Raw genomic sequence first — 26,767 nt, 5'->3', positions numbered from 1 at the left:
TGGCTTCAAACTGAGTGTTAGATTTCGTATGTAGGAGGAAGTTCTTCGCCGTGAGGGTGGTGAGGCCCTGTCACAGGGTGCCCAAAGAAGCCGTGGCTGCCCCATCCCTGTGTGTGCAAAGGCCAGGCTGGATGGGACTCGAATCACATCCCTACGCATGATGAACTACTCCGTACAGCCCCTTCCGTTCCAAGCCACTCCACCATTTCCCGGCACACTCCGCACCTGGGGCTCGCACGGAGCCGGAGCGGGCAGCGCCTGAGGAAGGGCAGGGCGCGGGGTACGCCGGGAGCTGTGGTTCCGCCGCCTTTGTCCACGTCGACCGGCTCGGTACGCGTTCCCTGCCGGTCCACGTGACCCCCTCGCCACGCTTCCCCATTGGCCCGGCGGCGCGCGCTGGGGGGCGGTGCCGGAAGTGGCGGCGGCGCGAGGCCGTTTCCTTGGCTACGCCCCCGCGGGCGCGCGCGGAGGGGCCGGGCCGGGCCCTTCCTGCCCCGGGAGCCGCGGGAGAGGTTATGGGCCCGCAGCGGGACTAGCGGGCACCCGGCCGGCCGCCATGGCCCTCAGCGGAGCTCCGGGCTGCCGCGCCGGAGAGCGGGGACCCCGCTGGAGGAGGCCCTGGAAGCTCCTGGCCCTTGGCCTGCTCTCCGCCTCCTCCGTGCTGGCGGCCGCCCCAGGCGCCGGAGCCATGAGCAGAGAGGAGAAGCGCCGGCTGGGGTGAGCGCAGAGAGAGGGAGGAAGGAAAGGACGCCGGGCCGGGCCCGGCCCCCGTCGTGCTGGGCAGGGGGTGTGCGCTGCCCCCGGGGTTGGGGTGGGCTGGGCTGGGCGGCTGCAGGCGCAGAGCTTCGGAACGGCGTCCCCTGTCCCTCCCTCTCCCCCATAACACTCCAGAGGACGCGTGGCATCGGTACCCAGCAGGGTTGGAGCTGAGCGTGCCGGACCCTGGCGGGTGTCTTGGGCCAGGTCACCCGGCTTTTGGGGACACGCCGCCCCTTCTCCGGTGTGGGATTAAACTATGCGCTGTGTGAACTTGTAACTCGCTTGGGAGCTCACCTTGGAGGTTTCAGCCTGGGCTTGCGTGGAGCTAGGGGTGAAAGTGATCAAAGATACGTCTAAATCCCCACTCGGTTTAATTATGGCCGTGTCTCTGTGAGAGTGCGGGAATCATAAAAAAGGTAAATGTTTACGTGTGTTCTACCTAGTTCCTGTATGTAACCTGAACTGCTTCGGTCCCCCATGCATGTACATGTAAAAGGCTGATTCTTTTATTGTAGTTTTTAGTTGAAGGGTGAATATTACAAGGTATGTGGAAATACATTCTCTTGCCTGGAGTGGGATTTTCTTTAAACAAATTTGCAATCAAGTGTATTTTGTCTTAGTATGTTTCTGGGGCAGTTTCATCATCCTCATCCAGTAGTCAGTTGTACAGAACAATAATGCAAAAAGTCTGCTGGAGAAACTGTGTATACTCTCACAGTTGTTAATCACGGAGTTGTTAAGGTTGGAAAAGGCCTTCAATATCATCAAGTCCAGCTGTCAGGTAGAAGTTGATATTTAACTCCACTTTTTACTGTTACTGGGGTTTTCCATCTTGGGTTCTCAGGATAATTTGTGTGTGCAATCTTTTATGTTTTCTTCACGACGTTGCACAAGGAGTTGAAATTTCATTCCCCAATTTATCTTAAAATTTTTGCGTTGCACTTAAAATATCATCTGATACCCTAGGCATGTGCAGGTTATGTCCTGCTGTGGTTTGTGTTTTCCTGTTAATGTAAGGTTTAAACAATTTTCTGTGTGCTACATCACCCAGCAGCTTTGTGTATTTATCTGGGGTTTTGCCTGCTGCAACCTGAGAGGCACCTGGGAAAGCACCATCCTCTTTTCTTTTGATGCCTTAATTCACCTGCTGAGTTAAAACTACTTCTTGAATGTCCAAGTCATTGAACTAAATTGGATATTTACAATATAATTGTGGTGGTTTGGGCTCTTTTATGTTTAGTCTTATCAGCAGAGATTGTGAATTACATTGATGGTAGAAATTAGCATACTTCTTTCCTCGCAGGGCTCCTTAGTGAAACAGCTAGGAATGATCAGAAGTAGTGCTGTGTATTAACAAAGCAATGTGGTTTTTTGGTAGTTCTTACATATAGAAGCATTTCTGTCCTTTCAAACATATGAAATAAATGTCAGGGTTTTCTTTAGTGTGTGCTTGCTAAGAGAGCCCCAAATAATTTCTTATTAGGTGAAGAAAGAGTCTTTCCTTTCTGGAGTGGACAAGAGTAGCTGAATCAAGAAAAATTATTATTCTGTGTTTCATTTACTTGGGTAGAGTATGTTAGTAGAGGACCTGTGCCTGATAGCAGATATTAAAGTGTGATACATGTAAGATGGTGTTTTAAAGGCCATTGGGAGACAGACTACTAAGGCTTTTTCTTTTTTCTTTTTTAGAAATCAAGTGCTTGAAATGTTTGATCATGCATATAGCAATTATATGGTAAGTCAAATACTTTTTTGATGTTTTTCTGAGGAGTTGTTGCTGACCTTGGGGAGAAAGCAACATACAGTACATGACATTCTATAGAAATATCTGGGAAGGAGGGGTGAAAACAGAGCTAAAGTAAATAATAGCACCTGTAAAGTCTTTAAAAAGACCATAACAAATGTTACTTTCAGAAGGGTTGTGATGGCTTTTAGAGTGGTAACTAAGAATCACTTGTGGTAACTCTCCTTATCCGTGCCTGATCTTTCCCAAATGAGTTTATCTCGTGTCAGGCTGTCAGCAGTAAAGTATTTGGTTTGAAATTCCAGGGAAAGGAAACTCAAGAAGAGCTGTCTGTAGGCATCAGATTCTGGAGAACACAAATTGATCTTACTTATTTTGTACGTAAAAATAATATTTAATATTTTTTCAGTGGTAAGCCATGTCAGATGCAGTTTGGGCGTTCTTCTACAAACTGTATAAGAGAAAGGGCATCTGGTGCCATAGCCAGGCATTCCAGGCTGTGCCCAGGATGTGACTGTCATATGACCATAGACCATGCTGGCTGTGGTTTCTTTTGCTCTGACTTTTATGATTCCTGTGCAGGTGTCTTCCTGTTCTGGATCTTTGAGCCATTCCACACACCCTCGAACTGCTTGGTTTAGAAAAGCTTAAGAACAGTTACTTGGACTTCCTCAAAATAATTACTTTGAAATATTCTATAAGTAATACACTTCTGAGGAGGAAGTGTAAATGTGACTAAGATAAATATAAAAGATTAATTCTTACTGGCTTTATATGGACATTCTTGCACATTCTTTGTGGCTGTTGCAGAAACCACTCTCAAGTTGCATCAGTTCCTGCAGCACAAACTTCTGTCTCCTGGCAGCATCTTGCTATATGTCCCAGGTTTTGTGTTATGGTTTAAACCTTAATATTTAATTTAAGCTTAAAATCTCAGGAATAAAACTTTATACAGCATGGGAGAGATACAGGACTGTAGATAGGACTGAAAGCTAAGCAAGAGGATTTTCAAAGGGGTGCGGTTTCTCCTTTTAGGTTCTGTAATTTTGAAACCTTTAGCAGTTAAACATCAGGCTTTTTGGTCATAATTTTTGTAATCTAGTTCCATGAAAAACACGTGGCTTGGCTTTCCACAATGGAAAACTTATATATTTGGCAAAATTGGATAAAATATTACAAGGATCTGTGCTTGTGTGATAAATTGGCAACTGGTTAGGGGTCTTGCCATATCTGAAGCAAGAAAATTCTGTTTGAAGGAGAGGAAAAACTTAAACTATCCTGGAAACTTTGAAGCCAAAAGGATATTCATTTGCCACGTATGCTGGAGCACTAAACAAACAGAGGAATGTGACTTGCTTGTTTAAAGTTGAAGAAAAGATTAGAGTATCAGACTTGATTCTGGCAGCAGGACAATTAAGTATTTTTGCAGGTGTTTCTGAAACAAGCAGCTGAAAAGTTTTAATTTTCTGTTTCTATTAATACATATTTTAGACATGCGTATTTAGAAGACTGAAAATTTGTGTTTGATTGCAAGGGAAACTCCCTTGCTTTTTTTTTTTTTTTTTTTCATTATTTAGTTTTTAAGCTTTGAGAAAAAGCTGCTGGGGTTTTTCAGTCCTTTAGCGATATTTTTAATAATGGGGATATTTTTCTTCTTGGCTGTCAGAACATGTGAAAATGTCAGTCACTTGAGGCCAGTGACAAATTGGGAAATAACTCAATCCAAAGGTGAGAAAGAATTCAATCCAATATTCTCTGCTGCAGGCAGAGAATAAATGAACTTTTTATTTTTCAAAATGCTTTTAGTTCTTTATTTGTAAAGCCAAAAGTTTCTTTTTCCAGATTTTTTTATCACTTCTCTCACCCAAAATTTAAGCCAGAGATCTCAGTTTTGACATTGCTTTTGTTGTGTACTTGTTTAATCTGTTTGTCTGAATACTTTGCAGAGAAACTGCTGTATTAAAGTGATCTAGATTCTGCCTTTTGCAGTTAAACTTGAGGAGAACAAAGACTTGAGCAAAGACCAAAATACTCAGGAGGGTGGTATATAGGGAAACAAACCATCAGTTTCAAAAGAAGTTGCTGTAAGAGCTGTTTATTTATAGAGAAATGTTCCTTTTTTAATTTTTATTTCATGCTTGAATATAGTTTATTTTTGTACCATGTATTTGGAAAGATTTTGAATGTGTTTACTTGCAGTTTCAGTCCAGCAATTTAAGTTTTTTATCCTGCCACATGTTAGTTCTCCACTAAAACTGGAGACCTCAGTACAGAAGCCAGTTTCCTGCTGAAATCAAGAGAAAGTGTTATATTTGTTATATTAGTGTCAGTTATATTTGTAAAAGGCTCAGTCTTGTTAGGGGATTTTTGGTGAACGTTATCTTTTATGTCTTATGTAGTAATTCACCAATTTTTTGTTTCAACTTCTGAGTTCTCTTACTTGTCATTGACTGTCACCCTCAGCCAGGTGAATTCATTGTGTAGAGTCTAGTGGAGGGCCATCAAGGTGATGTAAAGAAAGTCTGAGGGAGCTGGGGCTGTTCAGCCTGGAAAAGGGAAGGCTCTAGGGAATATTTAACAAGGGAGGCTGTCAAGAAGACAGGGCCAGACTCTTCTCAGTGGTGCTCAGATGAAATGGGCACAAACTGATCCACAGGAGGTTCCCTCTGAACATGAGGAAACACTTTTCCACTATGGAGTTGACCAGGTACTGGCAAAGGGGTGCCCAGAGGCCATGGAGTCTTCTACCCTGGAGATGCTCAGGAGTTGTCTGGACATGGTACTGGACAGGACAGCTGGGTCTGGGTGGCCCTGCTCGAGCAGAGGTCTTGGACAAGATGAACTCTAGAGGTCCCTTCCCACCTGCAAGGCTCTGTGATGGCCATGCAGTTTTTCTGAAGAACAGCATGATGAGGGTTCCTGAGCTCCCAAGAATGGCTGTGAGGACTGTAACTGACTCCCTTGTTTTGTTCCCAACAGGAGCATGCGTATCCAGCTGATGAACTCATGCCTTTAACTTGTCGTGGACGAGTGCGGGGTCAGGAGCCAAGTCGAGGGGATGTGGATGATGCCTTGGGAAAGTTAGTGTCTGAAATGGTCACTGTAAACATTTAGGAATAGAAGTACAGTTGGCAGCCCATAATGTTTGTTCAGTTGATATGGCCAGAAACTTACACTTATAAGAAGTATTTTTATTATTATGAAGTTAACTGATGTGAAGTTGTACCTTAATTAGAAGAGAATTGACCAGTGAATGAGATCCAAAGGTAATATTTTTAACCATTCTCCAAGTATTTTCCATAGGAAAACTTAACAAATGTGGGCTGACATATATTAGTAGTAGAGGTTATAAGGGTTAATGATCGGCTGAATAGAACAGTAAACTCTTATCCATGATGCTGGCCTAATAAGTGATACTTAAAGTGCTTTTTTTAAGTAGAAAGTTTTCTGAAAACAAGCAGTCAAATGATTATCACATGGATGATAGCCTCAAGCTGTCACTGAAGTATAGAACATTATTTCAGACATGGAAATATTTTCTATTTTTTCTTTAAAGAGAGTTGATAGTACAAAATACTGATCCTATGGCTAGCAAAATGTAGATTTAAGAGCAGGTTTTTTCCATGTTAAATGGAATAATCAAAGGCAAAGTAGGCCTACTCTAAATGTGTTTGTAATTTGAATATATGCAGTTTATAGATCAAATTCTTTAATAACAAATAGCTGATTTTTTTTTTATATCACTGTTTAATGTTTCTGCACAATGGTGTTAATCAAAGCTGAAATCTTTCTCTTAAAGACTGCTTCTGTCTCTAGGATATTGAGCATGTTATTTTGGCCATGTTTTGTTATGTACAGATGTTTTTTAGTCTAGAGATTTCCATATAATCCTGCTGCCTTGGAGGTATCCAAAGATACAGAAGATGAAATGTATCAAGAAAATGTATTTTTAATCCTGGTCATGCATTCTTTTTAATGACATTTTTTAAAAGTAACATACTAGCATTTATGTAAAAATACCTTTCAGCCCCTTAGATGCATTAAATTATTGTATGTATTTATTGGTTTTCTGTATACAGGCTTTATTCTGTATCTTATAATTAGTTACATTATTATGTACTAGATTTCTTACCCTTTTTCTTGCCAGCTGCCTCATCCATTGTGTTCTCTGCCAGTCTGCAATCACAAAATGACAGGGTGAGGCAGCTGGGTCAGTTTTGTTTCCCTGGGGAACTTAGGAGCCTTCCATATAGATGCGAAATGTGTAATTTCTCTCCTTTTGTACGGAAGAAGTTGTGGATTTGTTAGGCAGGTGTACTTAGTCATTAGTTAATCTCTGTCTCCTGTAAAACAGTACTCAAAGAATGCCCTTATGTCTTTACAAATAAAAGAGAATTATTATATAGGAACACTTAATTAGAATTTTGGTTGTCGCAAATTGCCTACAAGGTTTCAAACATTGGGCACTTACTGAAATCCTTGGTGCGTGCTCCTCAGTAGGCAACTTTAACTGTTCCAAAGTGTTCAGTTTTAACACCATCTTGTTCCGTAAATTCTATTTCATGTTGTGGGTGTGTCTTAGTATAGAAACAGTTGCTGGAATTAGACATATTTAAGATAAAATTATAGATAGAATTCCTGGGATGTGGAAAGGTGCCCTCAGCTTGGGATGCACTATAACAGCCCTGGAAAAAACCTCTGATCCTCATTAGGATGTTCCTGTTTTAGACAGTATGGAGCTAACTTGATGCTCTTCTTTTCATGGAATGATCACAGAATCCCAACCTGGTTTGGGTTGGAAGGGACCTTAAAGCCCATCCAGTGCCACCCCCTTGCCACAGACAGGGACACCTTCCACTGGCCCACGTTGTTCTGACCCCTGTCCAGCCTGGCCTTGGACACTGCTAAAATAGTTCTTTATTTTAGAGTAAGTAAAGTAGTTCTTTATTTTAAGCCTACCACTTGCTAGTGTTGGAACAGTTTCTGGTAGGAGAAATTTAGCTTGGAATAGCTTTTGACCTCAACATTTCTCCTTTTTTTGAAAAGGAGACCAGAAAAATACTTAAACTTTTATGCTAGGTTTCTTAATAGAAATGATTGGAGACAAGAAATAAAAATTAAATTTGCTTACCAGAAGTCAGAAAGCTTTACAGTAAATAAATGTTATCTGTAATCATAGCTTCTTTGTCACCTCCTGGTCACTAGCAAAGGGGAGAAAGTTAGAAAGAGGTTTTGATATTAAATGTGTGGAGTACAACTAATTTTTTGCAGCTGGTGGTCTGTGAGAATTTAGTTTTTTCTCTGGTATCAGTTACTATTAAAAATCACTTAATTCCTACACATACAGATCTATAGTAAATCTGTTTTAAATTTTCTTTTGCAGGTTTTCACTGACCTTAATTGATACCTTGGACACTCTTGTGGTAAGTAATCTGTTGATAAACTTTGATAAAACAAAGATGCTTCTGATGCTCAGACTTATTTTTATCTTTTCCATGACCATTGACGTCTGACTGTTTGAAGTGACTGTTACTTGTGGGAACTTTGAAGTGCTGTGGGGATGGAGTTTGGAGTTGGTTGTAATAAAACTACAGCAGTTCCTTCACATTTCATGGATACCTTTTTATATTGGATTTTTTTTTGGCTCTAACTTAACGCAAAAGAGTTTGCTTTCCTTTATAGTCTAAAGCAAGATGCTCAGTTAGTGGAGGGCACCTCTTAATAACTGATGTATTTCTGGCTTTAATTGTATGTACATATTTCTTGGATAGCTTTGTGTGCACTGAAGTATCCTGTAGAAAAATACACTGTGACTGCATTAGCTATACTGGAACTGAACACCTGCTCACTGTTGTATTCTAGGTGTTAAATAAAACCAAAGAGTTTGAAGAGGCTGTAAAAAAAGTAATAAAGGATGTTAATTTAGACAATGACATAGTTGTGTCTGTCTTTGAAACCAACATAAGAGTCCTTGGGTGAGTAACTTTTGTTTTCAAAACTCCTAAAAATGTGTATTTTCGTCAGTGTCTTTAAGACACCTTTCTGTACTGTTCCACCTATTCGAAACAGGTGTGCCTTTGTCAGTTCACCTGCAAGTAGTTTTAAAATGCAAGGCAGGACTTCCTGCAGTGGTGCTGGATCAATCTGCCCCCCATCTCACTGCTGCATGCACAGCTTTGCTGATTAAGAACCCATGTGCATGCTGAGGGAGAGGTGAATTTGCTTAAGAGAAATAGGCTTGCAAATGGCTCTGTTCAATTTGACTTACGAGATTTTGATACTTGGGTCATAGATTATTTCGGCTTGGAAGGGACCTCTGGGGCTCAATGCAGGATCAGAGCATGTAATTTTAAGTTATTATATGCCATTTTAGAGGTATTGGTGCTATTCCTGTGTAATATTGATGAATCAATGATTCCAGTGATAAACAAGAAGTATTGCTTCCAAAATACTGGTAGCTAACCTTTATTATAATGGGAATTTCATCAGCAGTCTAAAAACTAGGGCTACAGTTACGTACATGTCATCTAAATTGTAGAGAGTTGTCCTTGCTGTTCAGATAAACATACCTTCTGAGATGTGGATAATTTCTTTTGTGTTTAGAGGTCTCCTAGGCGGGCACTCAGTGGCAATTATGCTGAAAGAAAAAGGTGAATATATGCAGTGGTACAATGGTGAACTCCTGCACATGGCAAAGGAACTGGGCTACAAGCTTTTACCTGCTTTTAACACCACTAGTGGTCTCCCTTTTCCAAGAGTAAGTTCTGTTTCTGTAATACAGTATTACAGCTGTAATCAAGACTTCTCTTTTGATTTCTTATCTGTTTCCAAAATAATTTCTATATTTATTAAGTGGACAGAAAATTGAAAGCTGATAAATTGCAGGTACTGTCAGGAGCCAGGAGTAGTGAGATATTTACAAAACTAAATTTCCAGAAGCACTTGTGATGTTCTGAGTTCCTGATTTGTTGCTAAAATAATTGCTTGGATTAGATTTTTAAACTGTATTCTCATATTCAAATGTCTGGTGAACCAGGCAACAGGTTCTTGTTTGGGTATTTTGAGTATTTGTGGATAGTTCTCTGTGCACATCTAAGCTGGCAGAGCAAAACCAACAGGATCTGCTTCTTGTCTTTAGAAAGAGCATAGATTATATAGTTGCTATACAATCATAGGAGTGTAAATTCTTTCAGCTTGGAAAAATAAAGATGTTAATCTCTATATTTCTCTAGGTTAACTTAAAATTTGGTGTAAGACATCCAGAAGCACGAACAGGAACAGAAACTGATACCTGTACAGCTTGTGCTGGTACCTTGATCCTTGAGTTTGCAGCTTTAAGTAGATTCACAGGAACATCTATATTTGAGGTTTGCTTTCCACAATACTTTATTTTTTGTCATAGGTCTTTAGAGTTCTGTTTACATTTCGTAATTTTGGGAAAACAAGTTTGAGTTCATGAAATTAATGTCTTAGCTGTGCTGCACAAAAGTATTTGTATATGTTGAGATTCGTAGTGATTGTGGGCTTTCTTCTAAGGTTTGATATTTTTAAATAATTTTTTAAGTCACAGGAAATAATTTTGATTGAGTAATACAAAAGTAAACAAGATAAATAGTCTCAAGATTAGAAGGAGTTCTGAAATTGTTAGACATGAAGCATCCTGTTCCTTTCCTAGCATCTTAATTGAAACAGCCAAAAGAATCAGTTTAGTATCTGTGTTTCCCTAATTCCCTGTTGCTGTTGTTGCAGGAATATGCCCGGAAAGCGCTGGATTTTATCTGGGAGAAGAGGCAGCGGAGCAGCAACTTAGTGGGGGTCACCATTAACATCCACACTGGAGACTGGGTCCGCAAAGGTGGGGTCTGACCCGCAGGCAGGCACCACAGGCACTCTGGGGCAGGAGAAATCTCACATACCACCAGCATGTTTACCTGAACTGTTGAAAGATATTAATGGGATAGGCAATGGAGAAACCTGCTGCCCCAAAGCCTGGCTCTGCTCTGAGAGAGCAAAGCCCTCTCTGGTAGAGAAACTGATTTTATTCATGGCAAAGTGTTCCCTGATCCTCTTTAACACTGAGAGGGAAATGCCATGGGATGAATTTTCAGAGACTTTGCTATAAGTATATAGGAAAAATATAAATAGGATGGGAGAAGTGAAATAAGTGTCTTCAATGTGTGTCTGTCCATATTATTATGTGCAGTGGTAGTACAAAGCCTTTGGCATAGACATACAGTATTGTGTCTCTGCTTCCATCTGTGCCTTAATTCCAGTGATAGGAGGCTTTTCCTTTCACTGGAAGAGCCTTTAAAATCAAAGTGGGAAAATATGAAAACTACCCATATCACTACTTAAAATAAACCACCTTTTTATTTTCTCCTGTTCCTAGATAGTGGAGTCGGAGCAGGAATAGATTCATACTATGAATATTTATTAAAAGCCTATGTCTTGCTGGGAGATGACAGTTTCCTGGAAAGATTTAACACGGTAAGTTAACACTTTGCGCAGGTTTGTGCCTTCTGCAGTACAAATTTCAGAGCAATTGTGTTGTCAGCTGTTAGCCTGAGAAGGGATCTTTAAGCAGAATTTCTGTGACTTTTGCTGTGTTCAGTGCCAGCATTTTTTACTGAGGGTTTTTGCTAATCTTGGGTGATCAGCTGTCCCCTGAGCAGTTATTTTAACCCTATCCAATAAAAATCAGAATGTTCTAGGCCTTTATCCATCTTCCCAGTATGGGAGAAGCTGTATTTCTAGATCATCCGGAAGAATGCAATACTGCAAATGTTTCTGTAAAAGAATGTAAGGACCTCTTCTTCCAAGCCATTGTACAATTTCATTATGTCCTGGAGCAACAAAAAAATTAAAGTGTGGATCTTGCTTTGCACTGCAGATCCTCAGGCCCAGGATACATTTAAGTATATAAGCTGAAAAGTACACTTAGATTTTTTTTTTAATTCATAAATTACTGAGCAACTTGGACAGCATCATAATTCTTTCGTAAAAGCATTATTTCTTTTGAAAATAGCAATATCCATTAAAACATCTTAGATCATAAAATGATTTTTTATCATATAGCATGATTTTTTTTATTAGAAGTGGAATAATTCTGTAGTTAAAGGCCTGTTATAACACTTTAGGTGTAATGATGACTTCATGGTCCTAAGAGGCGGCCCCCAGTGTTACCTTTTCCTTGAGCTACATCTGTTAAGTGTTTCCTGTCAGTTTGGCTCATGTGCTCAGGATTGCACCTTCTGAAAACAAAGTTTAGGATTGGAAGTCAGTAACGTGGCAAGTGACCTAGTGGGTTTAAAAGTTCTTCTGAGCCATCCAGTCCAGCTGCTTTGTTTGGTTTTTTAAACTCCTTTTCCTCCTGAGATCCATATGCTTTGGCACTCCACTGTTCAGAGAAAGCAATTTCAGCTTTCTTTAGAGCATGCTTTAAAATTCAGCCAAAACAAATGTGCCTTAACTGTGATAGTTCCTGGTTTATCACGTGGCTGCTGGATATATTTTTGTGTATGTATATTCCTTGGAAATATAGCAAGTTTTGCAATACTTTAGTTTGCAAAACTAGAGATTAGTGGCACTGCCAAATCAGTACATAGTAATGATTTGGAATGTAGTACTGGCTTTTCCATTCAAATACAATGTCGGTCTGGCGATCCATCTCTCTTTTGGGGAATTAATTGAAACACAAACTTTCCTGCTTTTCCTGATGTTTGGCAGCACTATGATGCCATAATGAGATACATCAGCCAGCCACCTCTTCTCCTTGATGTTCACATTCATAAACCAATGCTAAATGCTCGGACCTGGATGGATTCTCTGCTTGCTTTCTTCCCTGGATTGCAGGTAAGGTGTAAAACCCATGTAGAGATACGTTTAATAACAAGGAAATTATTGACTGGGTTGGATATATGATTTTCAAGTCAACCGTAGTAGTTTGATTTTCAGAAATACTGAGGGATTATCCCTAGAAGTGTCCAAGGCCAGGCTGGTCAGGGCTTGAAGCAACCTGGGGTAATGGAAGGTGTCCCTGCCTATAGCAGGGGGTGGCACTGGATGGGCTTTAAGGTCCCTTCTAACCTAAACCATTCTGGGATTCCATGGTTTCTGTACTTAGTCTTCCAGTCACTTCAAATGCCATGGTGCAAGTTAATGTGTTTTTCTGGCTGTGTTAAGTATCAGGAAAAGTATGTTCATGTAATTTGCTTCCTTCACTCCTAGTCATGAAAACACTCCAATTAAGCTGCCTTTTTACTAGTAACCAATTTTCTAGTTTCTGTGCCATTGACATCTTTAAGGTAAACTAAATCACATTTTCAACCCAGTTCTCTGTAAATGTCAGAAGTCCTTGTTCTACACAGGCAATAATTTTAATGAGTTCACTGAGTTTTGCTTTAAAAACTCTTAAGGAGTATCTGTGACTTACAGAGATAGCGATTAATAATTACAGTATGTAGTGACTGCTCTGTAGCTTTACATGAACACACTAATGTGAACTAACTTAATGTGAATTTTTTTTAACCTTGAGTATTATTCCTATGCTGAATTAGTGTTACCTTTTTTTTTAATTTTAGGTGTTGAAGGGTGATATTAGACCTGCTATTGAAACACATGAGATGCTGTATCAGGTTATAAAAAAGCATAATTTTCTTCCAGAGGTGAGGTAGAAGTTTTTTGATTTTGTAAATCAGAAATGTGTATTTTTGATTGTGTAAACTCATTCTTGCCTCAATTTGAGCAGTTGCAGATGCCCATTTGAAAAACCAGGAGGTATATATATTATTAAAATCAAAGCTTCATTTCCACAACAGTCATGTGTGATTTGCAGTTCTGCATGTCTGACAGCTGAGACAATGTTCTGGAATTTTGTATAATGTCTTTGAAAGTCAGCACACAAACTTACTGCAGATGCTACAAGTCTTTGAGCAAGTCCATTGTGCACAGAAAAACTTGTTTACCTGCTGAAGTGTGTCTTTAATCTGTGATGACCCAGATTATATTTGAAAGCTTCAGACTCCAGATTTAATTTTGACTTTCCTCTAGTGTAATCTTACTTCAGTTAGAGAACATTTTAATTAATATCACATTCATTTAGTGTGTTACTGAGAGTAAAGAATGCTAAGTACTGAAGTGATTTTTTTTTTTAGTGCTTTTAACATGGTGTAATTTGGCTGTTTATGGGTTTTTGGTTGTTTTTTTTGTATTTTAAAAGGTCGGGTAGTTGTTTTTAAGCCAACAGACCATCCCCTAAGCAAAGACTTGGTTTAAACCTTAATATGAAATAGTGAATATATGAAAGAAGTGGCTTTTCGCAGTGCACTTTAAGAGTGAATAGATAGACTAGGAAATTTTAGATATCTGACTTCTAGCCTGTGGTATTAATTTAGAAACAACTGCCTAACCATCTGTCAGTGTGCAGTGACACTTGAGTGTACTGGAGGTATCAGGTGGTAGGTGTGTTTGAAAAAATGGTGTTTATCAAAGCTAGGCTGGTTATGCACTTACATAGAATTCAAATAAACCTGTGTTTGGTTTGCATTCCTGCATTTATTTTTGTCTGTTCTTTTTCATCCTCAGGCATTCACAACAGACTTCAGAGTTCACTGGGCTCAGCATCCTCTGAGGCCTGAATTTGCTGAAAGCACCTACTTCTTGTATAAAGTACAGTCATATTCATTCCTCTGACGTTTGAGCACTTTTTCTTGCACCTAGAATTTTGTTGCTGTTTTATTTCAATACAGAATTGAGTAGCATATTTCCAGCTTAACTTATCCACTGGAGACTAAATTATATCCAATTTAGGATACAAACAAGATGTTTATAATGTAATGGTTATAAATTTTTTTGGTTTGTTTTATTTTATAGGCTACAGGAGATCCTTACTACCTAGAAGTAGGAAAAACCCTCATTGAAAACTTGAACAAGTATGCCAGAGTTCCCTGTGGTTTTGCTGCGATGAAGGATGTTCGTACAGGAAGTCATGAAGACAGGTAAAGTTTGCACAATTGTTTTTTTAAATATAAAATTACAGAAAAAATCAAATTGCCCTGTGTAATTGACTACAATGAATTAATTTATATTGGAGGAGTTGTCTGTCTTCAGTCTAATAACCAAGTCTTAAATTACCCGTTTGTAATTGTATTGAACTGTAAATGCATTGGAGCAATCCGTCAACTGTTTCAGTAGAGTTATAGGGTGCTCTATAAAAATATTCTTAGTTTAAAAATGTCTCATTTGTCTGATAGCAATAGATGAATTACATTCAAACTAAATATACTTCAAATCTGTAAGTTTGTTAGGAGGTTTATTTGTTTTTTCTATAATGCTCTTTTGTACTGAATATGCTGAATCATTTACCTCCAAACACGGCTTCTTCCAAGTGGAAGGAATGCTAATGTCATTATGTCCAGCAGTAGTAGTCATGAAGTCTTCAGAGATGGAGCACTAGGAATATTTATTTTACTGATGACTAGAACTAAAGGACATCCCGTTTTTCTCCACAGGATGGACTCATTCTTCTTGGCTGAAATGTTTAAATATCTGTACTTGCTGTTTGCTGATAAGGAGGACATGATTTTTGACATTGAAGATTATATCTTCACTACAGAAGCTCATCTATTGCCACTCTGGCTCTCCACTACAAACCAAACCATCTCTAAAAAAAATACAGTATGTAACAGCTCCAGTCTAAATCAGTTTCTGTGGTACACTTCCTTTTTTGGAGGGGAAATGGAATTAAATTCAGGAAAGACTATAATTTGAGGAAGTGCACCAGTTTGAATGCATTGTTTAACAGGCACTATTTCATCACAGTGCCAGTCACAAGAGTAGGAATAATGACTGGATTCTGCATTGCTGAACCTTGACATAAAAGATAGGAATTATTAGCAAGATTTAAAAAGAAAATCATTCCTCCCTTCTGTAGAAATTGGGAGATAACACAGTAAGGTATTTTGTCCCCATTTTTTTATTATTATTTTTTCTAAAACCTAAGTTTTTCTTGTTTATTTTAGCACATGAACAAATTTTGAGAGGTTTTTTGAGACAGCTGTGGAGTTAATTTGACAAGATACAGCTGCAGACAGATTTGGGATGTTTAATCACTTTAGTCCATGCAGTAGCCACCTATTGCATAAATATGAGAGCACTTGCGGATTTATAAATGACTTAACCTTCCAAAATAACCTGAAGTAATACAGCTGTGCCATGAAACATCGTACATCCTCTTTTTTTTTTATTTTGTGGTCAGTAAGGTGACATAATTTGTCTGTAAGGCAATAAGAAAAAGACAGACAAGAAAGAGAAAATGGTGTCTGAGAAAAATCAAGGACACAAATTCCCTTATTTGTGCCTCTATTTTTAACATTTTCTAAGAGTTTTACAGTAATATCTGGATCAGAGGAAAAGGTTTATATTGTGTGTCAAGCCATGTATTCTGGAAAAATTATCCTGTCTGATGGACTTCAGCATTAAGCAGAAACAAATTTTTCATTATTTTATGTTAATGTCAAACACTGGTTATGTTTTAATGGGTCATGGGTTTGATGTTAAATGTTCTGTCAGGGTAGAAATCCCATACCCTCTCTGAAATGTTCTTTCCCTGAGAATTTATCTTTCCTCTTCGAGTTTTGGAAACAGGCTGTTTTCTGAACTAAGCAGTAAGTTTTCTGAAGGGTCTGAAGGAGCATTTTATGTAACTTTTGTTCTACATATAAGGATTTAATACCTTTGACACAGGTAGGGTTCCCGCACCTGGTGCTGTGTTAAGTTCTGGCCTAACTTTGTTCTCTTGAGAAATGCAAATGTTAATGAAAGACCAAATAGGATGGAATAAATTGCTTAAATGCAGTTTTTTAAACTCTTTCAGTCAAAGCTGCAAATGGGCATAATCCAAGTAAGATAAACCCATTGAAAATGGTGTCAGATGGCTGAAAAAGGCTGTGACATTGGGTATTCCTCTTTTATGGAATTTTATCTGAAGAGATGGAATGTGTGAATGATTTTTAACATAAAATAAACATAAACATACAGTGCTGTTAAACTGTGAGAGAGATACTTGGTACTATCAACCCAACATCCTGTTTGTATTTGCTCTATTAAACAAGAAAGGTCATGTCTTGGTAACAGCCCTATAGATTTTGGGGTTTAGGGAGCCTTTAAATACTTGATTTTTCGTTGGCCAATATGTTGCAAACAGGAGGGGTGAGTCTTTTCAGGTAGATAAATACTACATTAATTTTTATGAGTTATAAAATGAGCTTGCTGGTTATCTATAACCAGTTATTTGCTAAGCTAAGGACATGCTAAATGTGGCTTCAAACCACCAGACATGTTCCACATGGATTCACATGTTACAAACCAGCAATTTGTGCAGATGTTCACTCGGCCATCTTTCCTGGAAATATAAATGGTTTGAATTATACAGAGATTCATCCTTGCTCATCCAGACTTGTGAGTCTGTGTGGTTCCTGAGGAGAGTCTTTTGTTCACATGAAAAGATGTGACATTTTTAGTAAGAATGACCTAAAGCCTGCAGCTGGTCACTTGCTGTAAAGGCAGTATCAGGTGAAACCAGAACCACTCCCTTTATTTGTCCAGCACATAAAATACAGGGCGCTGGCTTTGTCATGAGCAGATTTGAGAAGTACTGTCTACCAGCAGAGGATTAGCTGTTTCTGAAAAAAAAAAATCTAGGAATTGTATATAAATTTAGTAAATTTCAAATTAGAATAGATGTTGTATTCATCTGTCCAAGGGGTTGCAGTGCACTGGCTCCTTGCTATTGCACTCAGCTGCCACATGTCCCCAGAACACGCATTCCTTAAGTTAGGCTTCTCTGATTATGTTCTTTATGTAAAAATATAACCTGCATTTTTTTACTCTGTATATTTCATTTTAGAGCACAGAGTACACAGAGCTGGACGACAGCAACTTTGACTGGACCTGTCCGAACACCCAGATCCTCTTCCCAAATGACCCCTTGTTTGCCCAAAGCATCCGTGAGCCTCTGAAGAATGTGGTGGATAAGAGCTGTCCCCGGGGCATTTCCAGAGCGTAAGATGGATATTTCCTCTCTTTTTGTTAGCACAGGACTGCATGGAACAGGATCTGCTCTGCAGGGAAGGAGAAGTATGAGGTGTGCTGGAGCTTGCAGCCCTTTTGGGATGGGTCAAAGGGACGATTCTTGGTCACAGGAAAAATCACTTTGGATTTCTCTGGCATCCTCAGCAAGACTTAGCTTGTTTCCAGCTGGAAGCAGCAAGTCTTTTGAAACAAAAGAGCTGAATGAGATGCATACCTCAGCTGCAGCTCCACTTGGGAGTATTGCAGGAAGTGTGTCTCTCTGATTTGAAAAATTCATTTCTGCAATCTCCTCAACAATTCTGAAGGTCTTCTTTATAGTAAGGAAATTATGCTGCCACACATAACTGCACCTGTTTTGAGGAATTTAGGGCAGTTTTAAGGCTGAGGATGTTTGTCCTCCTGACCACCTCTTCTATACTTGTATTTCATGAATAAAACCGAGTTGCAGCTTTATGGGGCAAACTGGGTTTGATCAGTGTTGCAATAATGCAGAGCATTTACAAATGAGAGTATATGGCAGTTTTGTTACCAATGCTGGGGGGAGGTTTTGCACTATAAAATTAATGATAATATAGACAACTTTTTTAAAAGGTAACTTGATTGAGAATTTGCATTCCACTGAAGCTTGCACTCAGTGTACCAAGAATTCCAATCTTGTGATGGCAGGGATAACACTAGAGTTCTGTTTCAAGGATAATCTGTTTTTTAAACCTTGATCTCTGATGTCTTTTGGCAGAGAAGAGAGTTTGGGAAGTGGACCAAAACCACCGTTGAGAGCCAGAGATTTCATGGCCAGTAATCCTGAGCACTTGGAGATCCTGAAGAAGATGGGAGTCAGTTTGATCCATCTGAAAGATGGACGAGTACAATTAGTGCAGCACGCAGTGCAAGTAAGATGACCTGGCAGGATTTTATTTTTTAGAGCTCTCAGCAAAGTCCTCCTAGCAATGATACTTGATACCTGGAGCTTCAGCCACCCTGTGGAAAGATGCACATGAGATGGGTGTTGTAGCTATATTTAGCAGGCTGATGCTTGTTAATATTTTGCCTCAGCAACACTTTTAACTGATCTTCCACTAAATTAGGTAGAGGCTGCTCATGTTGAAGTGACGTAGCCAACAGCATCTTGGCTGAGAACACTGCTTTCAGTGTGAGATACCTCCATCTCTTTATGAGGTCTATATATTTGTATATTTTCAGTCTCCTGAAGGTGGTGCAGGTGCTAAACCTTTTGTGAAATGATACACCAAGTGGGAGTATCCACCCGGTGTGTTAAAGTCTTTGTAGCAGTGGTCCAAGCAAACACAACTTCAACTTCTTTCCCCCCAAGTTCCTCAAACATTTAAGATAATTTTTTTTATTGATTCTTTTCTATGCAGGCAGCAAGTTCCCTGGATGCTGAGGATGGCTTACGGTTCATGCAGGAAATGATTGAACTCTCCAGCCAGCAGCAGAAAGAGCAGCAGCTTCCTCCTCGTGCTGTCCAGATTGTTTCCCACCCCTTCTTTGGCAGGGTGGTCTTGACTGCTGGGCCAGCACAGTTTGGGATGGACTTGTCCAAACACAAAGCAGGGGTATGAGGGATGTGGGTGTGTCTGTTCCTTTCCCTGTTGCACAAGCCTCAGTTTACAGTACTGCTGTTGTTTGAGGGCATCCAGCTGAACCTCCAGGTGATCAGTTAATTATAGTGGTTAAAACAACAGGGCCCAGTGGTGACAATGACAGCAGTAACAGGCGTGAGGATGAGTGGCTTACCTATCTGTGCACTGTGCCCTGCTCCTGAGTCATCAGCCATGGTATAGGATTTAAAACACATTGCAAAGCAAGCTTATCCATTCTGCAGTGCACAGCTAAGGAGGTGGTGATTTAGGGGAAGTTTCTCTCCCATGTCAGGCAGAAGCTTTTTAGAGTTAGAGCAGGCTGTTCTAACAAAAGCTTTTCTGGAAGGCTCTGTGTAGATGGAAGAGGGCAGTGCCACAGAGGCAGAGGTCCCTATGGGAAGCAGTAGGAAAACCCACATTGCAGCCCCAAAGAGGAGTTCCAGACTAGCAGTTCACAGGAGAAAAATTTCCAGAGACAGTGCTTCCCAGGTGCAGACAAACCACACTGATTTTGAGAATTAGGTTTTCTTTCAGTCATTCTTTGCTTCTAGAGCTCCAGTTTCAGGGCACAGATTGTCTGCACTGACACAAGACAACACTAAATGCATTAGAGTGACTGAAGGAACAAAAATACTTGGGAATCTTTCACAAGCATGACCATAGTGCTCTAACTCTCTCTTTATTTTTATTTTTTCCAAACAGACAAGAGGATTTGTTGCAACCATTAAGCCATATAATGGATGCTCAGAGATCATTAATCCTGAGGCAGTGAAAGAGAAAATTGCTTTGATGCAGAGAGGCCAGTGTATGTTTGCTGAAAAGGCACGAAACATTCAGAAAGCTGGAGCAATAGGAGGCATTGTCATTGGTAAATACAATTCAAAGTTCTTGATTTGTGCAAATTTAACCCAGTTTTACAGATTTGAAGATACAGGAAAGCTTTAAGCTGAGAAGCACAGCGATTGTGCTTTCAGAAGATGAAGCGATGTTTGAGGATTTCTGGTTCTGTGCAGACTCAAATTGGGATGGGGGGTTGTCGGTGTTATTGCAGATTACAAGTTGTTTAAGGATTGCAGGGTGCTGTCAGTACTAACTGCTGAGGAAGAATGGGGATAGAAATGAAAAGTGGAGGAAAACACACCAGGTTGGGGTTTGCTGTGAAGTGACTGGGCAGGGGAGGCTGCTCCAAGTTCAGCTGACCTAATGGGAAATTTTCCTTTCCTCCGGTGTGCTCTGCTTAGATGACAATGAGGGCAGCAGCAGTGACACAGCCCCTCTCTTCCAAATGGCTGGGGATGGCAAGAACACAGATGACATCACCATTCCCATGCTCTTCCTCTTCAACAAGGAAGGGAACATCATCCTGGATGCCATCCGGGAGTATGAGGCTGTGGAGGTGCTCCTTTCTGATAAAGCAAAAGACAGAGGTAAGGTTAGAGGTGATTTAAATCCAGTTCCCATCTGTGCCATGGCACAGTGGAAAACAGACAGGAATGATTTGCACTGCAGCCCAGAGGTGCTGTGGTTTTCTGTTTGACACTGGAATTAGATTTTTAGTAAGCAAGCCATTATCTGAGAGATAGCATTGATATCCACTCCCCCCATGAGATAACATCCAGAAATGCTGTTCCTAAATGTCACTTTGGCTTATGAGAAAATCCAGCCTTTTGGATTCCTTTTGAGCCCTTTTTGTTATCAGCTGCTTTGAAGTATCATCAGGAACAGTGTGTTTCCAGTACCCTACATGGTGAACATCTCTCCCTCACCAAGATCCCCAGTGACATTCCTGGAATCCAAAAGCAGAGAGACTAGAACTATTTTGCCTATCTAAGGAGAAGTGGTTACCATAAGAAATAAGGCTGCTGACCTCAGATGTTTTGTGGGTGTTCTTGTGTAATGCAAGAAAATTGCAAGCTAATACATTCCCAGTTGAAATATTTGAATGAAGCAGAAAATTCCAGATTATCCTCTTGTAAGCCTTCCTTGTAGCACTGCTGTGTCCAAGAAGAGTAGGTAAGAAAAAGTATCTCTAGAAAATCAGCCTATTTCCAAAGGGGATATGCTAAAATCTTGTCTTGTTTCTTCCTAACTTACAAATCCCTCCTGTTTATAACAGTGCTAAGTGCTCTGACAAAATGCTAAATACAAGATAGCTCTGCCTTTGAGAGTTTGTAATCCATATCTGCTTCTTCCCCCACCTTGTGCTTCCGTTTGGAATCCCAGCAACAATCTTTAAAGGTAAAATGATTCCAAACTACATTATTGATAGCAGTAAGTATCCCATGTCAACAGTGGCATGTGCAGTTAAATTCCCTAAAATCCTGAAATATCAGTGTCCTGCTTATAGCCATAAACATGAAACTCAGAGAACCCTGCATGACTAAATTGGGCAGTTGATGGGAGCTAAGCTGGGACATGGGAGACATGTGTTACTTGCTTTGAGTGGGGAGGCTCTGGCTTTGGCTCTCTCAAATGCACAGTTCAGTAAACTTAGGAAATTCCGTCTATCTCCTGTGTGCTCAGATGTGGGATCCCGGTGGATCTGGGAGTACTTTAAAAGTCCAGCATTAAAGTTCAGTGCACGCAGTGGGTATTTGCTTAAGGCTGAAGGAGGGTAACTGGCACTGACCCATAAGTCACTCCTGAAGTCTGAGGAACCAAAATGAGCCTCAGTGTATTGTTTGCCCTCATGTAAAATGTGTTTAAAGGCATCCCTCCTATCCCTCTGTAAAATATAAGTCAGTACCATTAAATTTTCATATCACTGGAAAGTCTGCTCTTCTTTGAAGAAATAAGGCCAAGGGAAGTGACCTTGATTTTGGAATACATAATAAAATGTTACGTTCCTGCGGTTGTTTTAACTTTTTTTTTTTCTCTTTTCCTTCCCTTTCAAAGATTTGGAAATGGAGAATATGGACCAGAAATCATCTGAAAATGATTCACACAAACCAATATACAAGGAAGCTCCTTCAGAATCTCAGGATGCTGGAAAAGTCAGTGAGGAGCCCAAAGGAGGAGGAGAGAGCTCTGCTGTTGGTGACGCTGATCCTTTGTCTCCTTCCAGTGCAGACAGTGCCAGTGTTTCAGTGGCAGATCAGGATCCCCACACCCCTGGACCTGCAGGGGCTGGTGCTCCGGAGACAGCATGTACACCAGGGGACAGCCAGCCTCAGGAACAAAACACCCAGACAGAGGCCAATTCCAAAGCTCACTGGGATAGTGAAGTCCAGCCTATGGAATCCATATTAGCAGACTGGAATGAAGATATAGAAGCATTTGAAATGATGGAAAAGGATGAGCTATGACTTGTAATAGTAACTTATTTGTTAATAAACAAGTGGAGACCTCTTTGGGTAGAAGTGAGGCCTGATATCCAAGAAAACATATTCAGTATTGGGATGAGCAAGCAGGTGTCACCTGGAAAACAACATAGAATTCCACCACAGGCTCTTTTTATGTTTTAATTTTTCCTGCTTAAAAATGGGAACGTGCAATCAAAGCAATTGTGTGGCCCTGTGGCTGGTGTTGTGCCCCAGGTAGTGACAAGCCTGACTTGTGCCTTCCAGGCTCCGAGAGGACTCTTAGGGCTCTGGGAAGCAGGAGTTGAGCAGGGTGGGGTGACAGACCATGGAATGGTTCTTGATGGGGCACCCACCCCTCCCCAGCTGAAAGCCTTCCTTACAGCAGCAGGGGAATTGTTTCCAGGTGTTTGCACAGTTGGAAGCAGTCTGGTTTTGTCTGACTTATCACAGTGCTGCTCCTCACTCCTTACACCCCTTACCACAAGAAGCCACATGGGGACCTGGGAGTTCCCCTCCTGCTCTGCTTTTCTAGCTGGAGGAATTGTACAAACCAAAGGCAGAGTGTGAGCAGATCATGTCAGGGAGGCTGGGCCAGCTGTGGGGCCACCAGGAAAAGGTGTGGGAAGGTCCTGCTGGAGGCGGAGGGGAAGCAGACAAGGCAGGTGATGAGTCCCACGTGTTTCCCTTGACCTCCCAGGTTGAAAAACTCCAGTCTGCCCTGAAACCTGAAAGTCTCTGAAAGGACACGGCAACATCAGGTGTAACAAAACTTCTTTTCTGCAAGTTTGACTTCCAACAGTTTGATTCCATTGTACTCCATATACAACTCGTGTATGTGGTGTTTCAGGCATGGAGGTCAGGGACAGTGGGGAAGGGCAACAATTCTGGCTGTTGGGTCAATAGTTCAGAGTCCAGGGGGTGTTATCCCAGGCTCCGGAGTTTGTTACAGGTAAGTGGGAGTCCGAATTTGCTATCCCCATTATATTTAAGTAAAAATGAGGAAGTTTAAACAACATAGAGGCATTTTGACTGTGTCCAAAGAAACTGCCAAAAACTAACTTGATTTATATAAATTGCTTTTAGTGAACTGTGGTTCAAAAAATGGTTTTATATTGAAGACTAAATGAACACTGCCTATATGCTGCACCAGGCTAAAAATACAGGTTTATGTTCATCGTTGGAATGGAGTAAATAAACAGGAAGCCCCACTCTGGACTGCACCTTTGATTTAACTGGTGAAATTACATGTGCTGAATATGCAACTGTTAATTAGCACAGCCATACTCTGTATACTCTGTATAGCAAGCAGAGCAATCCCAGGCAATGCTGGATCCATGTACTCAGCCACACTTGCTTTCAAAAGTCTCAGAATGCACAGGTACCTCTTGAGAGCATGGCAGTCCATCTAAATAGCATCCAGAACTTTAAATCACCAGGAAAGGAGGGAATTTGAGGAGGAATATTGAATAAGTGTCCTTTGAAAGAAATTAGCTCTTAAATGGAGTTGTCATTCCTTTGCACAAGTAACTGTCTGGAGGTTTGGACTTGAAGCAGCTGGGCATTTTCAGTTGGGAATGTTTTTATTGATTTGGTTTGTTACATAAGTTCATAGAAAGCATTTGACCATGGGAGCCTTGTTAAGCATCCTTGGTCCCTGGGAGTGCCATGACATGGCCAACTGCAGCACCAAACCATGAGGTGCAGATCAAACATTTTCACTCAGAATTCTGTTGATTGCTCAGTGCCACAAAAGGAGCATCTTTGTTGCCATGCTTTTTGACATGGACATCATCTTGGTAGCTCTTTTGATGGAAATAGAGTTATTTTTATATCCTAGAGCCTCTGGTCATTATTATCTCAATATAGCAGCTAAAGGTTTTCTTTTTTTTACTTGCAGATTTAGTTGTACATGTCAAATTTATTAAAAGGTTAACTTTCCTTGCCATCACCAGCTCATTTTTACTAACTGCTTTCTCCACCTGTTAGCAGAGCAGCAGGCATTACCTTTCAGGGATCCCAGAACTCCATATGGATTTAGGGGGCAGCATTTTGGTGGTGGCCTACCTCAGATAACTGTTGCATCCTTCCTTTTGGAGTAGTTTTTGTTTCATTTAGTTCTGCTTCACCTTTGAAACTATCACAAGAGCCATAGCTTTGTTTACAGAACTGAATCAGGCAAGGTTGACCTTTTGGGAAAGAGGATTAAATTGGGGGGACAGTTTCATTCAGGTTATTTTCACTTTGTATTTCCTTATGAGGACATGTGCTTTAGTTTAACCAGTTCATATCATTCTGGAAAGAATTCAGTTTTCTGCTACTATCATCTTAAAAAGCAAAAAGAATGTATTCATCAAAAAGAAAAACCCTTTTGGAAAGTAGCGTATTCTTCCCAAATGTCTGAAAGTCTGCTCCCTGTACATGGAATATTGCTCGTAGCTCATTAATCAGGAATCACCCTTTCTGTATAGCATTTTACATTTCTTTGTATGGTATTGAGCACTGAAGAATTCAGGAATCACAGCTGCAACTAGCACTTACTCCATGCCCTGTAATTCAGATCAGCCAATTTTCTCATTTGATCTTAGAGGAATCTTCTTAATTGTTTACATTTATTGTTTTTTAATGAAGTTTGAGAATGAGCCCAGCTCTGGTTCTCCTCCTCCTGCCAGTGTCCCTGAGTAGTCACCAATGAGTGTATGTTGAGAGGTGAGAAACAGGACATCTTATGCAACAGGCGTCAGTCAGAATATAGAAAACAAACCATTCTGTGAATGAAAATTGTATGTTCAGATTTTATAAGATTTTTGGTTTGTTTTTTTTTAGCCAGACCAATTTACAGCCGTATATTTTCTTATGGCAGATGTCTAATAACAGGTGCTGTAACACTGTTGTTGGGTTTTACTCTCTGGTGGTGTTTCTAAGGGCAACTATGTAAAAGTGTGATGTAAAAGTCTGGGCTAAAATGTACATAATCTGTGTACATAATTGTGTACTTGATTATAACTGCTGATTGTAAAGATTTAATAAAATGTAAATATTCTGGTCAAGCTGTGCAGAACCGATGCTTATTTTTGCATTGCTATTGGCTGTCATTTTCAGCAAGGCAATCACACTGATCCTTCATTGTCAGCCTCAGTGGGAGATGGAGCAGCCTTGTGGCTGCCACCCTGGAGAAGCCTGGAATTTTTCCCTGGGAAGTTGGCTGAACCCAGAGGTATTGTAATAACCAAAACACCACCTTTTCAGTCTAGAACTGAAACTGGACAGGCTCTCAGCAACCAGATCTACTAGGACTATTTCAACCTCTCTTCTCTATGATTTGGGCATGCTTGTATTATTTTTAAAATCCAGACCCTCAAAAGTTCATTTTGTCTGCTGCACCTGTTTTATTCAGAATGAGAAAAACAGGTCTCACTTGGGCCTGATGAGGTGAGTCATGGAGGGGTGTATCCCTCATCCTTCCTCTATTACGAGCTCTCCTTCACCACCTCTATTCCTGTAATTTTTTCATCTCTGGAAGTTAGGATTAACAAAATTCAATTAACAAAATTCAGATTAAGATGTTGGAGCCCTAAATTCAAGTCCTTGTTCAAGTGCTGAGCTGTATTTATGATATAAAGTGGAAGCCATTGTCAGCCTTGCTAGGGAAGTGCTAAAGTCCTTCAATTCACTGTTTCCTGTGTTCTAGGAACATCAGAATTTAGGGACTAGAGAATTTTGAAGCAAAGCCCCATTCTGCCTCCTTCGAGGAGTAAGGGACAATCTGCAACAAGTGTCCTGCACCCAGTTCAGGGATCATCAGAGGTGCTGCCCATGCAGGCAGCGGGATGTGATTGCTTCAAAGGCAAAAACCACAGAATTGACAGCCAGGGTGGGCTGTGCCACTCTCTGTATTTCTTTTATAACAAGAAATCAGGACTATTGAGGTGGTTATTTCTGTGTCTGATCACGTTCCTGACATTCCCCCTCCCCTGGGATGCTCTCCTTGCATGGATGGATGACTGAAGGACAAGGGACACACGATGGCACCAAGTCCTCACCGCTCCTATTAAAATTATATTTATTTATTTATTTATGCCAGTGGTTGTATTGAGGGCCTGTTGCTCAATTGCCACATTTCCATTTTCCATGCAGGTCACCCAAAGGTGACACCCTCCACCCAAAGGACTTGAGCTGCTCTGACTGAAATTCAGCCACAGCTGCTGCTCATGCCATCTGTCACATTAGCTCAGAACTGCTGTGGCAGGAGTTCCATTTTCTCCCAAAGTGCT

At 40.5% G+C, this 26,767-nt stretch overlaps 1 protein-coding gene across 2 annotated transcripts; it reads left to right on the top strand.

Moving 5' to 3' along the window:
* Positions 1 to 464: 464 nt before the first annotated feature.
* On the top strand, positions 465 to 25,543 carry EDEM3 (ER degradation enhancing alpha-mannosidase like protein 3). 2 transcript variants are annotated; one of them, XM_005531308.3, is made up of 20 exons: positions 465 to 717; positions 2,449 to 2,494; positions 5,483 to 5,583; positions 7,887 to 7,926; positions 8,366 to 8,478; positions 9,107 to 9,260; positions 9,736 to 9,870; positions 10,253 to 10,358; positions 10,893 to 10,990; positions 12,230 to 12,355; positions 13,084 to 13,167; positions 14,087 to 14,170; positions 14,375 to 14,499; positions 15,013 to 15,178; positions 17,409 to 17,563; positions 18,330 to 18,483; positions 18,973 to 19,167; positions 19,897 to 20,062; positions 20,436 to 20,621; positions 22,090 to 25,543. In XM_005531308.3, exons 1-20 carry the CDS (start codon positions 557 to 559, stop codon positions 22,497 to 22,499), a joined length of 2,805 nt encoding a protein of 934 aa, XP_005531365.1. In that variant the 5' UTR covers positions 465 to 556; the 3' UTR covers positions 22,500 to 25,543. The 2 variants fall into 2 exon arrangements, with proteins under 2 accessions (XP_005531365.1, XP_014115513.1); XM_014260038.2 differs by lacking the exon at positions 465 to 717 and adding an exon at positions 968 to 1,175.
* Positions 25,544 to 26,767: the final 1,224 nt, after the last annotated feature.

This window comes from Pseudopodoces humilis, chromosome 10, assembly GCF_049639895.1.
Source record: "Pseudopodoces humilis isolate 2021_Gansu_Grassland_sample_001 chromosome 10, ASM4963989v1, whole genome shotgun sequence".
In the NCBI taxonomy this organism is placed as follows: domain Eukaryota; kingdom Metazoa; phylum Chordata; class Aves; order Passeriformes; family Paridae; genus Pseudopodoces; species Pseudopodoces humilis.
The sequence above is the reverse complement of the archived record's forward strand: the minus strand, read 5'-3'. Positions and strand labels throughout refer to the sequence as shown.

Coding starts and splice junctions, on each gene's coding strand:
- EDEM3 (XM_005531308.3), top strand. CDS start 557: ATGGCCCTCAGCGGAGCTCCGGGCTGCCGCGCCGGAGAGCGGGGACCC. Junction 8,479..9,106: donor ACCAACATAAGAGTCCTTGG/GTGAGTAACTTT, acceptor TTTTGTGTTTAG/AGGTCTCCTAGGCGGGCACT. Junction 10,359..10,892: donor TGGAGACTGGGTCCGCAAAG/GTGGGGTCTGAC, acceptor TCCTGTTCCTAG/ATAGTGGAGTCGGAGCAGGA.